At 39.9% G+C, this 15,000-nt stretch overlaps 1 protein-coding gene across 1 annotated transcript in view; it reads right to left on the bottom strand.

Moving 5' to 3' along the window:
• The window catches only part of ccdc69 (coiled-coil domain containing 69), a 33,647-nt gene extending 20,740 nt beyond the window's left edge, over positions 1–12,907 (bottom strand). Inside the window, exon 1 of the mRNA XM_059346998.1 lies at positions 12,816–12,907. Coding sequence (XP_059202981.1) covers positions 12,816–12,836 — 21 coding nt within the window. The 5' untranslated portion in view covers positions 12,837–12,907. The remainder of the gene's footprint in view (positions 1–12,815) is intronic.
• Between the last annotated feature and the right edge of the window lie 2,093 nt (positions 12,908–15,000).

The raw sequence follows: 15,000 nt of genomic DNA on the forward strand, positions 1-15,000 counted from the left end.
ACTCGTATCAGAGAGAAACGACTCGTATCAGAGAGAAACGACTCGTATCAGAGAGAGAAACGACTCATATCAGAGAGAGAAACGACTCGTACCAGAGAGAAACGACTCGTATCAGAGAGAGAAACGACTCGTATCAGAGAGAGAAACGACTCGTATCAGAGAGAAACGACTCGTATCAGAGAGAGAAACGACTCGTATCAGAGAGAAACGACTCGTATCAGAGAGAGAAACGACTCGTATCAGAGAGAAACGACTCGTATCAGAGAGAAACGACTCGTATCAGAGAGAGAAACGACTCATATCAGAGAGAGAAACGACTCGTACCAGAGAGAAACGACTCGTATCAGAGAGAGACTTGGTTTAAAAGCAGCAGAATCTTCTGAGGATCTGTTTGTTCCGTGTTTCCTGTGAAGGATCACGAGACGAGACGAGACGACTTGAACTCCATTAAAGCTTGAAGAGATCAAAGGAACTCATAAAAGTTGGTAGATGAACTGAACCGCTGCAGGAAAATATAGAAACATCTTTAAATATAGAAACACTTTTCAAAGAGGCCACAAGTGTCATAAATGTTGTAAAAAGAACTGAAAAAATGACAAAAAAGACATAAAATGACCTGAAAAAGATTCATAATTACCAAATCAAACACACAAAATTATAAAAGGACGCAAAAAATGTGTAAAATGACCATAAAAACAGTTTTCTCCACATATTGAAGTATTGTCATGTTTCCAAATTTAAAAAAAAAATGAGAAAAAACCCAACAAAAACAAAATGTACAAAAAAGAAAAATTACCCGAAAAAAGACATAAAATGACAAAAAAAGACGTAAAATGGCCATAAAAAGATACATAATTACCAAAAAAAGTTTAAAAAATTACAAAAAGCCAAAAAAAAAAGCCTAAAATACGTAAACTGACAATTAAACTCCAGAAAAAGACATAAACTCATAAAGTTTTTGTAAATATTCTACTTTCTACAGCTGTTAATGCAGTTAGCTTAGCTTAGCATAAAGACTGGGAAACGACTCGTACCAGAGAGAAACGACTCGTATCAGAGAGAAACGACTCGTATCAGAGAGAAACGACTCGTATCAGAGAGAGAAACGACTCGTATCAGAGAGAAACGACTCGTATCAGAGAGACGACTCGTATCAGAGAGAAACGACTCGTATCAGAGAGAAACGAGTCGTATCAGAGAGAAACGACTCGTATCAGAGAGAGAAACGACTCGTATCAGAGAGAAACGACTCGTATCAGAGAGAAACGACTCGTATCAGAGAGAGAAACGACTCGTATCAGAGAGAAACGACTCGTATCAGAGAGAGAAACGACTCGTATCAGAGAGAAACGACTCGTATCAGAGAGAAACGACTCGTATCAGAGAGAGAAACGACTCGTATCAGAGAGAGAAACGACTCGTATCAGAGAGAAACGACTCGTATCAGAGAGAGAAACGACTCGTATCAGAGAGAGAAACGACTCGTACCAGAGAGAGAAACGACTCGTATCAGAGAGAAACGACTCGTATCAGAGAGAAACGACTCGTACCAGAGAGAAACGACTCGTATCAGAGAGAAACGACTCGTACCAGAGAGAGAAACGACTCGTATCAGAGAGAAACGACTCGTATCAGAGAGAAACGACTCGTACCAGAGAGAAACGACTCGTATCAGAGAGAGAAACGACTCGTATCAGAGAGAAACGACTCGTATCAGAGAGAAACGACTCGTATCAGAGAGAGAAACGACTCGTACCAGAGAGAAACGACTCGTATCAGAGAGAAACGACTCGTATCAGAGAGAGAAACGACTCGTACCAGAGAGAGAAACGACTCGTATCAGAGAGAGAAACGACTCGTATCAGAGAGAAACGACTCGTATCAGAGAGAGAAACGACTCGTACCAGAGAGAAACGACTCATATCAGAGAGAAACGACTCGTACCAGAGAGAGAAACGACTCGTACCAGAGAGAAACGACTCGTATCAGAGAGAGAAACGACTCGTATCAGAGAGAGACTTGGTTTAAAAGCAGCAGAATCTTCTGAGGATCTGTTTGTTCCGTGTTTCCTCTGAAGGATCACGAGACGAGACGAGACGACTTGAACTCCATTAAAGCTTGAAGAGATCAAAGGAACTCATAAAAGTTGGTAGATGAACTGAACGGCTGCAGGAAAATATAGAAACATCTTTAAATATAGAAACACTTTTCAAAGAGGCCACAAGTGTCATAAATGTTGTAAAAAGAACTGAAAAAATGACAAAAAAGACATAAAATGACCTGAAAAAGATTCATAATTACCAAATCAAACACACAAAATTATAAAAGGACGCAAAAAATGTGTAAAATGACCATAAAAACAGTTTTCTCCACATATTGAAGTATTGTCATGTTTCCAAATTTAAAAAAAAAATGAGAAAAAACCCAACAAAAACAAAATGTACAAAAAAGAAAAATTACCCGAAAAAAGACATAAAATGACAAAAAAAGACGTAAAATGGCCATAAAAAGATACATAATTACCAAAAAAAGTTTAAAAAATTACAAAAAGCCAAAAAAAAAAGCCTAAAATACGTAAACTGACAATTAAACTCCAGAAAAAGACATAAACTCATAAAGTTTTTGTAAATATTCTACTTTCTACAGCTGTTAATGCAGTTAGCTTAGCTTAGCATAAAGACTGGGAACGGTAGGAAACTGTTAGCCTGACGAGTTTCTGATGATGTCACGATTCTCCAAACCCACAAATCTTTAACTTTAAGGTCATAAAAACATAATTCAGATTATTTCTGACTGATTTCGATACGTTCACAGTTTTGGAGGTTATTTTTTTCCACAATTTTTACTGAATTTTTAGGAAATCTGCTGCAGCACAAAACTGGATCAATATTTTGCCTAAAACAAATATTGTGATTTTCTTCCTGTGATTTGGATTTTACACTAATAATATTATAAAATATGTGTTTAACTCGAGCTCATTAGTTTCATAACATATAATTGTATAAAATATACATGATATCAACTATATTATAGTTATATAATAGAACTTTATTGAACTGTGTTGTTGATTTTATTCCACATTAATCTGCACAACTCAAAATCAAATCTCATTCTGATTTTATTGTATTAAAGTTTGTTTCTCTCTGTTGAACTGGGTCACTGTGGAGATTATCTGATTAAATTAAAGGATTAAACGTTGTGAAATCAGCTTTTAATGAGTCATTAGAGCCGATCACAAACATTTAACTCTCAGACAGAAACAACTGAATATTTCCAGGTTTTAGACAGTTAATCAGACAATAAAAGACATTTAAAGACGTCATGATGGATATTTTTCACTATTAATTTGTCAAGCGACAGATTATTAAATTGTAACAATTGATAATAATAATAATTGTTTGTTTAATTCGTTCATCAAGTACAAACACTGATATGAGAAATCAGAATAAACTGAAAATCTTTGAGTTTTCAACTGTTGTTTGAAAAAAAAAAAAAGCATTTAAAAATGTTTTTCAGTGTTTTCTTCAAAATAAATAAAACAAGTCTCCACAACTGCAGCTTTAATCACAGCCAGAAACTGTAACTATCATTGGATTTTCTAATTTCTAACGGTCCTTGAACGCACCATGTGTGATGAAGACTTTGGTCAGGAAAAATAAGCAAATGTGAGCTTTTAAAACGTGTTAATTAGTGTTTAAAGGAACATTGAACTGTCAGAACATCCACCAACATCAGAGTTAAAGCTCTTTGTTCCACCGGTTCCTCTCTGGTTCTGCTCTTTCTACACTTTAAACACTACGCTTCTTCTTCAGAGTCAGAGGCTGGAGCCTACATTACCCACAATGCACCTGGACCACCACAAGGCAGAACCAAGAACCACCTGGGTTCTTTAAAGGTCCCCAGAGGAACCAGGTCCCAGTAAAACAGACTTTAGTATCTGCAGTGACGACAGTTCAGTTGTGATCAATAACTGAGTTGATCAGTGATAATCAATAATCTGATCAGTTCTCAGACGTCTCGTCTCCTGCTGAGATTCAGATAAAGTTCAAGTAAAGTCCGAACACGCTGAGATTCAGAGTCCGGCTGAACCATTCAGCATCTTTAATCAGGATTCTGCAAAAGATTCAATTCTCCATTTAAAATGGATCATTCAGTTCAGAAAACACAACAACAAAACAACACAACTCAAAAACAACAACACTCAACAAAACGCAACAACAAAACAACAAAACACTCAACAACACTCAACAAAACTCTGTAGCAAAAGTTTTACTGCACAAGTGATAAAAACTGGAGTACTTTTACTGCATGAAAGCAACAAACTTGGAGTATTTATACTGCATGAAGCTACTTACTTTTTAATTATTTTCTTTTCTTTTTTAACTCTAACTCTGTTTTTAGATTGAGTTTTATTACCATTTTATTGTTTTACTGTTTTTAGTATTTTATTGTTTTCATTGTTTTTATATATTTCATATATTTGTGTATGATTTTTATTGTATTTAATAACTGTACAGCTCTTTGGTCAACTGAGGTTGTTTTTAAATAAATAAACTTTGACTTGACTTGATGAAGCTCAGAATACTGGTGTACTCTTACTGCATGTTACTATGTTTACTCGTTTCCATGGTAACGCAGAGAACTGAAGTGAATGATGTTTTTCATAAAAAGTCACAAGGAGAAGTTGTTGTTTCCCTGCAGGAACAAACATCTGAAACATCTGAAACATGTGAAACTAAGAGGAATATTAAATTAACTGTTTATGATCAGATCATCAATCACATCAGATCAAAGAAAGTCCATGAAACCGACAAAACTACAGTACTTTTACTGCATGAAACCGATTAAACTGCAGTACTTTTACGGCATGAAACCAACAAAACTGCAGTACTTTTACTGCATGAAACCAACAAAACTGCAGTACTTTTACTGCATGAAACCAATAAAACTGCAGTACTTTTACTGCATGAAACCAACAAAACTGCAGTACTTTTACTGCATGAAACCAACAAAACTGCAGTACTTTTACTGCATGAAACCAATAAAACTGCAGTACTTTTACTGCAGAACTCAGATATTTCAGTTTTAATCTCCTGCAGCTGTTTCTGTTTCTGTGAGGTTGTGGTTTAAACACGTCGCCACAGCGACACATAAACGCAGCGCAGCTTTACAGCGAGGCGTTCAGGTCCGTGGTAAAGCGTAGCGTCAGAGCGGTGACAGACAGACGAACAGCCTCTCCTGTCCTCTCCTCTCAGCTCTGTGTAAACAGCCTCTCCTGTCCTCTCCTCTCAGCTCTGTGTAAACAGCCTCTCCTGTCCTCTCCTCTCAGCTCTGTGTAAACAGCCTCTCCTGTCCTCTCCTCTCAGCTCTGTGTAAACAGCCTCTCCTGTCCTCTCCTCTCAGCTCTGTGTAAACAGCCTCTCCTGTCCTCTCCCCTCAGCTCTGTGTAAACAGCCTCTCCTGTCCTCTCCTCTCTGCTCTGTGTAAACAGCCTCTCCTGTCCTCTCCTCTCTGCTCTGTGTAAACAGCCTCTCCTGTCCTCTCCTCTCTGCTCTGTGTAAACAGCCTCTCCTGTCCTCTCCTCTCTGCTCTGTGTAAACAGCCTCTCCTGTCCTCTCCTCTCAGCTCTGTGTAAACAGCCTCTCCTGTCCTCTCCCCTCTGCTCTGTGTAAACAGCCTGTCCTCTCCCCTCAGCTCTGTGTAAGCAGTGTATGGCTGCAGCAGCTCAGACTCTGAGCTCTAAATCTTTCTATTCTGAGATAATCAGAAGCTTCCTGTTATGCAACAGCTTCAGCAGCCCTCAGTGATGCGTTAACTCCTGCAGGAGGTGACGACTGGAGCTCCAACACTACGACTCCCACAATGCCTTTCACTGAGCAGCTGCAGGGTTAAGACAATAAAAGCCCCAATCCTCAATTTCAATATGTTGACACAAAATGACCCAAAAGAAGACATAAAATGATCATAAAAACCCACAAAATTACCAAAGAAGAAGCAAAAATACCAATAAAGACTCAAAAATACCAAGAAAAGACTGAAATTTACCAAAGAAGATATATAGAAAAGAAAATATCGAAAGAAAATATATAGAAAATATGTATATATATATATATATATATATATATATATATATATATATATATGATTTTTTTAGTCTGTATAAATAAATTAAAACATAAAGTGGGCTGTCGGTGGGCCGAGGGGAGAAATCAGGCTGTAACCGGAGGGTCGCTGGTTCCAATCCCAGGGCTGACATGAGTTAAATGCACTGATTGAATTGTGGGATTAATAAAAGTGCAAATCTCAACAGCTGCCAAATACAAAAAAGTTACTGTTGAGTATTAGCAAATAATACTAAATAACCACGTGGAGCATCGAGGAGGAGGAACGCTGCCGATATCATGATATGTATTTATTATTATTATTATTATTTATGTATTGATTATTATAGTCATAATAAACAGATGAAGGACACAATGAGGAGCAGCCGGGACTCACTGGGACCTGATAAACCACCAGGTCAGCACAACGTCCTCCTAGTGTGAGAAAACGTCTCAAACCAACAGAGACTGAGTGCTGAGCCGTGAGGAGCCTCGGAGCAACCAGTCAGGAGGTCAGACCCCGGCAACCTTTACTAACCAGTCAGGAGGTCAGACCACGGCAACCTTTACTAACCAGTCAGGAGGTCAGACCCCGGCAACCTTTACTAACCAGTCAGGAGGTTAGACCCCGGCAACCTTTACTAACCAGTCAGGAGGTCAGACCCCGGCAACCTTTACTAACCAGTCAGGAGGTCAGACCCCGGCAACCTTTACTAACCAGTCAGGAGGTCAGACCCCGGCAACCTTTACTAACCAGTCAGGAGGTTAGACCCCGGCAACCTTTACTAACCAGTCAGGAGGTCAGACCCCGGCAACCTTTACTAACCAGTCAGGAGGTCAGACCCCGGCAACCTTTACTAACCAGTCAGGAGGTCAGACCCCGGCAACCTTTACTAACCAGTCAGGAGGTCAGACCACGGCAACCTTTACTAACCAGTCAGGAGGTCAGACCACGGCAACCTTTACTAACCAGTCAGGAGGTCAGACCCCGGCAACCTTTACTAACCAGTCAGGAGGTTAGACCACGGCAACCTTTACTAACCAGTCAGGAGGTCAGACCCCGGCAACCTTTACTAACCAGTCAGGAGGTTAGACCCCGGCAACCTTTACTAACCAGTCAGGAGGTCAGACCCCGGCAACCTTTACTAACCAGTCAGGAGGTCAGACCCCGGCAACCTTTACTAACCAGTCAGGAGGTCAGACCACGGCAACCTTTACTAACCAGTCAGGAGGTCAGACCACGGCAACCTTTACTAACCAGTCAGGAGGTCAGACCCCGGCAACCTTTACTAACCAGTCAGGAGGTTAGACCCCGGCAACCTTTACTAACCAGTCAGGAGGTCAGACCCCGGCAACCTTTACTAACCAGTCAGGAGGTCAGACCCCGGCAACCTTTACTAACCAGTCAGGAGGTCAGACCCCGGCAACCTTTACTAACCAGTCAGGAGGTTAGACCCCGGCAACCTTTACTAACCAGTCAGGAGGTCAGACCCCGGCAACCTTTACTAACCAGTCAGGAGGTCAGACCCCGGCAACCTTTACTAACCAGTCAGGAGGTCAGACCCCGGCAACCTTTACTAACCAGTCAGGAGGTCAGACCCCGGCAACCTTTACTAACCAGTCAGGAGGTCAGACCACGGCAACCTTTACTAACCAGTCAGGAGGTCAGACCACGGCAACCTTTACTAACCAGTCAGGAGGTCAGACCCCGGCAACCTTTACTAACCAGTCAGGAGGTCAGACCACGGCAACCTTTACTAACCAGTCAGGAGGTCAGACCCCGGCAACCTTTACTAACCAGTCAGGAGGTCAGACCCCGGCAACCTTTACTAACCAGTCAGGAGGTCAGACCACGGCAACCTTTACTAACCAGTCAGGAGGTCAGACCCCGGCAACCTTTACTAACCAGTCAGGAGGTTAGACCCCGGCAACCTTTACTAACCAGTCAGGAGGTCAGACCACGGCAACCTTTACTAACCAGTCAGGAGGTCAGACCACGGCAACCTTTACTAACCAGTCAGGAGGTCAGACCCCGGCAACCTTTACTAACCAGTCAGGAGGTTAGACCCCGGCAACCTTTACTAACCAGTCAGGAGGTCAGACCCCGGCAACCTTTACTAACCAGTCAGGAGGTCAGACCCCGGCAACCTTTACTAACCAGTCAGGAGGTCAGACCCCGGCAACCTTTACTAACCAGTCAGGAGGTTAGACCCCGGCAACCTTTACTAACCAGTCAGGAGGTCAGACCCCGGCAACCTTTACTAACCAGTCAGGAGGTCAGACCCCGGCAACCTTTACTAACCAGTCAGGAGGTCAGACCCCGGCAACCTTTACTAACCAGTCAGGAGGTCAGACCCCGGCAACCTTTACTAACCAGTCAGGAGGTCAGACCACGGCAACCTTTACTAACCAGTCAGGAGGTCAGACCACGGCAACCTTTACTAACCAGTCAGGAGGTCAGACCCCGGCAACCTTTACTAACCAGTCAGGAGGTTAGACCACGGCAACCTTTACTAACCAGTCAGGAGGTCAGACCCCGGCAACCTTTACTAACCAGTCAGGAGGTTAGACCCCGGCAACCTTTACTAACCAGTCAGGAGGTCAGACCCCGGCAACCTTTACTAACCAGTCAGGAGGTCAGACCCCGGCAACCTTTACTAACCAGTCAGGAGGTCAGACCACGGCAACCTTTACTAACCAGTCAGGAGGTCAGACCACGGCAACCTTTACTAACCAGTCAGGAGGTCAGACCCCGGCAACCTTTACTAACCAGTCAGGAGGTTAGACCCCGGCAACCTTTACTAACCAGTCAGGAGGTCAGACCCCGGCAACCTTTACTAACCAGTCAGGAGGTCAGACCCCGGCAACCTTTACTAACCAGTCAGGAGGTCAGACCCCGGCAACCTTTACTAACCAGTCAGGAGGTTAGACCCCGGCAACCTTTACTAACCAGTCAGGAGGTCAGACCCCGGCAACCTTTACTAACCAGTCAGGAGGTCAGACCCCGGCAACCTTTACTAACCAGTCAGGAGGTCAGACCCCGGCAACCTTTACTAACCAGTCAGGAGGTCAGACCCCGGCAACCTTTACTAACCAGTCAGGAGGTCAGACCACGGCAACCTTTACTAACCAGTCAGGAGGTCAGACCACGGCAACCTTTACTAACCAGTCAGGAGGTCAGACCCCGGCAACCTTTACTAACCAGTCAGGAGGTCAGACCACGGCAACCTTTACTAACCAGTCAGGAGGTCAGACCCCGGCAACCTTTACTAACCAGTCAGGAGGTCAGACCCCGGCAACCTTTACTAACCAGTCAGGAGGTCAGACCACGGCAACCTTTACTAACCAGTCAGGAGGTCAGACCCCGGCAACCTTTACTAACCAGTCAGGAGGTTAGACCCCGGCAACCTTTACTAACCAGTCAGGAGGTTAGACCCCGGCAACCTTTACTAACCAGTCAGGAGGTCAGACCCCGGCAACCTTTACTAACCAGTCAGGAGGTCAGACCCCGGCAACCTTTACTAACCAGTCAGGAGGTCAGACCCCGGCAACCTTTACTAACCAGTCAGGAGGTCAGACCCCGGCAACCTTTACTAACCAGTCAGGAGGTTAGACCCCGGCAACCTTTACTAACCAGTCAGGAGGTCAGACCCCGGCAACCTTTACTAACCAGTCAGGAGGTCAGACCCCGGCAACCTTTACTAACCAGTCAGGAGGTCAGACCCCGGCAACCTTTACTAACCAGTCAGGAGGTCAGACCCCGGCAACCTTTACTAACCAGTCAGGAGGTTAGACCCCGGCAACCTTTACTAACCAGTCAGGAGGTTAGACCCCGGCAACCTTTACTAACCAGTCAGGAGGTCAGACCCCGGCAACCTTTACTAACCAGTCAGGAGGTCAGACCCCGGCAACCTTTACTAACCAGTCAGGAGGTTAGACCCCGGCAACCTTTACTAACCAGTCAGGAGGTCAGACCCCGGCAACCTTTACTAACCAGTCAGGAGGTCAGACCCCGGCAACCTTTACTAACCAGTCAGGAGGTCAGACCCCGGCAACCTTTACTAACCAGTCAGGAGGTCAGACCCCGGCAACCTTTACTAACCAGTCAGGAGGTTAGACCCCGGCAACCTTTACTAACCAGTCAGGAGGTTAGACCCCGGCAACCTTTGCTGACCACAGAGACAGTTTGGCCAAAAAGAGAGAAATGTCAGAATGGAGCGTATTCTGAGCCTCTCAATGAAGATAAAACAGCCTCCTGAGGCTAAGTTAGCATTAGCATTAGCCACCATGAGCTGTTATTTGATGGAACAGAGAGAAACTGAACTAGAGCAGAAACAGAAACATTTAGAGGAGAACAGGAGACGTTCAGGAACTATGAGGAACATTTTAGTTTTTAAACTTTTCTAATGCCAAATAGAAGAGACATGTTGGAAATACAAATGGTTTTGGGCCGACACGGACGATAACAGTGACAAATAAAATGTAAAGAAATAACTGTTTCAGTTCTAATCTGTAGTCAGAAACACATGGAGCCACTGCAGACGGCCTGGAGGGCCACATGAGGCCCCGGGGCCACGGGTTGACCAGCCCTGGACCAGAAGAGGAACATCTCATGTTTGTTTATCATCAGAATCAATCAGCTGATTAGCTGTTTGCTGACTCGGTGGAAACTAAACGGTTTGGCCCCGTGGCCCTCAGATTGGCCCAGTGGCCCAAAAAACAGTCCAAAGAGTCCAAAAAACATCAGCTGAGGATCAATAATCGTCCCGTCAATGTTCAGTTTTATAGAAGAAAACACAACGACGTGCAGAAAACTGTTTTTATCATCATTTTACAGCTTTTTGGGGCTTTTTTTTTGCTAATTTTGCGTCTCACCTCGACGAAGTGAAACATGATTTTTTATTGTTGCTGTGAGCGTTTCAACGTTTTTAATGCAATCTTTTGTGTTTACTGTTTTTTGTGTGATTTTATCTATGTTTTTATAATTTTTTGTGTTTTTTTGTAATTTTTTGTGGTTTTCATGTTGTTGTTGTTGTTTTTTAATCTTTTGGTGCGTCTGTGTGTTTTTTATGTATGTTTTTTGTGTCTTTTTTTATTTGTGTTTTTGTATTTCTGTGTGTCAAACTGTTGATCCAGTGAGTCAGAACGACTTGATGATGCTGATTATTGTTTAAGTTACAGAATGAAAAAGAGTCAAAAACCAACAAAATAACTCCAGACTGCAAAGAGTGAATCAGTAAAGGAAGTAAAGCTGTAAATAATTAGTAGTGCAGTAAAAACTGTGACGGAGGAGCTGAAATAAAAAATAAAATAGTGAAAACTAAAGTTCAAGAAGCCCAAAATGAACTTGAGTCGAGTCATTTGAGGCCTTAAAGTTGTTTCAGATGTTGAGACACGTTCAACGTGGTTTAAAGTGATTTAATGAGTTTCCTGTTGATTTAATGTGATGAAGAGCCTGAAGCTCCTCGTCTTCATCAGTAACACCAGCAGCTGCCAGTCACCTGATTATATTCAGAATTATTATTATAATAATAGAGTTATTTAACCAGATATATAAACTATATACCGCCTGAAGGTTAATAAAGAGCTACAGGTGTTAATATGTGCAGAAAATACAGAGAAATACTCAATAAATCATGTTGATAGAATCATTCAGAGCTGTCAGATTAACATCCAGACACTTAATCTGATTTAAAAGGATTATGACACAATATCATATCACCAACAACAGCTAGAGCTTCTGGGAGGATCAGTGAGTCGGTTTTTAAGTGATAAAACACCATAAAAATCACTTTAAACTCATAAAAACTGACTTTAAATCACAGCAGGATGTTTAAATGAGATTACAAGTTGAATTAAAGTGTAAAATAAGGTGTAAATATCCATGTTTTAGGGTTAGAATCTGCAGAAATTAAAGAATTATGTCTTCTAATACTGTTAAAATTAACATTTAATTAAAATCCAGACTTTTAATCTGATTTTACAGGATCGTGAGACACTTAGAGCTTCTATAAAGATAATTTAGTGTATTTTTATGTGATAAAACACAATAAAAACCAGTTTTAACTCATAAAAAAAATCACAGCAGGATGTTTTAAATGTTGCTAGTGAGACTTTAAGGCAGATAAAAGGAGTAAAACTCTTGATTTAAGGAGTAAAACTCTTGATTTAAGGAGTAAAACTCTTGATTTAAGGAGTAAAACTCCTGATTTTAGCAGTAAATCTCCTGATTTGAGGAGTAAAACTCTTGATTTGAGGAGTAAAACTCTTGATTTTAGGAGTAAAACTCTTGATTTTAGCAGTAAATCTCCTGATTTGAGCAGTAATCGTGTTTGGTGTCGAGGCTCGTGAGAAAAAGCTTCAACTCGATTAGAAACAGATGTTTGTTTGTTTGTTTGTTTGTTTGTTTGTTTGTTGTTTCACAGGAGAAAAAGTCTCTAAAACACTTTTTACCGCTTTTTTCTCTCTTTGGCGCCAAATTAACCGATTTAAATCAACAAATCATTAATAAATTATAGATTAGTTGGTGTATTTTGTGGCCCGGGGCGCTCCGGAGCCGTTTCCCGGCACGTTTTGTCGCCGCGAAGCCGCCTAACGAGCCTCCTGCTCCGCCGGAGAGAGTCGCTTCTCCCGGTCCTCCGCCCCGCGGAGCCCCGGGGAAGAGGACCGGGGCTCCGCGGGGCTCCGCGGGGAAGAGGACCGGGGGGGTCTCACCTTGCTCTGGGTGCAGCCCATGCCTCCTGCCCGGTGCTCCGAGCTCCGCTGCGGGTCACAAGCCTCCTCTTCTCCTCTTCTCCTCTTCACCTCCTGTTGACAACTTTCAAAAAAAACGACCGTGAACGCACCACTCAGGCAACGGTCCAGGGGGCGGGGCTTATCTGTGCTGCCTTCAGGGACACATCGGAAACTAGGAAATCCAACTGATTTATTTATATAATTTATTTTTATTCGTTATTTTTTATTTTTATTTTTATATACGTTTATTGTAATATTATTATTATTATTATATTATTATTTTTATTGTATTATTATTATTATTATTTAAAAATGTAAACAGCTTAAAATTAATATAGAACTTTATTCAACAATTTCTTGTTATATTATTATTATTATTATTATTTATAAATGTAAACAATGTGAAATAAATATAAAACTTTATTCAACCATTTCTTGTTATAGTATTATTATTATTATTATTATTATTATTATTATTATCATTATTTACACTGTTAATCATTTGTATTATTTATTTTTATTTTATATCTGTATTAGTTAATTGTTAATTTTTTTTTACAAATGTAAAGAATTTAAAATAAATATGAAACTTTATCCAGCCAGGTAGGAGAGATATAAGTCACATGATATTTACAGATAAAAAGAAGAAAGTATGAAATATTTCCTTAATCAACCATAAAGTGAATTTAAAAATAAAACCAAATAAGATCATTTAATCCTTTTGATTAGAATCAAAATAAAAAGTGTAAATATATTTTATATTTTAAACTGAATTTGATGCATTCTGTTGTAATTCATGTTCTCCATATATTTGTGTTACATGTTTATTTTAAAACTTGTTTAGTCTTCAGTTCATCAGTAAAAACAGGTTTTACTTTATTTATTGAACTTATTGTAATTATTACATAAACATATATTATTATCAGTCATTTTTATTTATTAAAAACTAAAAAACGTTTCCTCAGTTTCTCCAGTCGACTCAACTGACATCATCACATGTTTAACAGCTGATGTCACCGTGTGTGTGTGTGTGTGTGTGTGTGTGTGTGTGTTTTAGTGTGTGTGTGTGTGTGTGTCTCAGAGTTTTATATGTTTTCTCATATAAACGCCCATAAAACAGGAAAGAGAAAAAAAACTCCTGCAGAGACTCACACACACACACACACACACACACCTTGTCGTGTGTGTGTGTGTGTGTGTGTCAGAGATGACGTCAGTTTAAAGAAACATTTTGTTGATCAGTTTTTCTCTTTTTGTTTCCTTTAAAATGTGAAGAAAACTTTTTTTTCCTCTCAAACCTCCTGAACACGTTTATTATTATTATTATTATTATTATATTATTATTATTATTATTATATTATTATTATTACTATTATTATTATTATTATTATTATTATTATTATTATATTATTATTATCTTTATTATTATTATTATTATTATTATTAATATTATATTATTATTATTATCTTTATTATTATTATTTGAATATATTTTTATTATCTTTATTATTATTATTATTATTATTATTATTATTATTATTATGAAAGCAGTAAATCGTGATGAATCATCAGTTTGTTCTCATTGATGGTGACGTCAGCAGGTGAAACGTGTTTTTAATGTTTTGAATGTTTTGAATGTTTTGAATGTTTTGAATGTTTGTAATGTTTCTAACATCAGAGAAACGATGAGGTTGTTTTTATGTTTTTATGTTTTTAATGTTTTTAATGTTTTGAATGTTTTGAATGTTTTGAATGTTTTTAATGTTTCTAACATCAGAGAAACGATGAGGTTGTTTTTATGTTTTTATGTTTTTCATGTGAATCTCTGAAAAGCGTCCGAGACGTTCAGGAGGAAAATCTTTGTGATAAACTGCTGAATTTATTCTATGAAAATATATTATTTTTTAAAGATTTTTTTGTTTATAATACAAATTTGCAAAGTTACTAAAGTTATGAAATTAAACTGGAAAAACTCAAAATAAAAATAAATCATTAAATCATCAAACATTTCAGAAGCTCAGAGTGAAACAAAAAAATACTTTTTATTTTTATTTTTTATTATTATTAAGCAGTAATATTTATTTATAAAGTAACTGAAACTCTTCAATAATCGTAGTGAAGAAAATATATTTAGTTTATTTTTATGTATAAAAAAATCAAGAAT

The sequence above is a fragment of the Centropristis striata genome, chromosome 12 (genome assembly GCF_030273125.1).
Source record: "Centropristis striata isolate RG_2023a ecotype Rhode Island chromosome 12, C.striata_1.0, whole genome shotgun sequence".
Lineage (NCBI taxonomy): Eukaryota > Metazoa > Chordata > Actinopteri > Perciformes > Serranidae > Centropristis > Centropristis striata.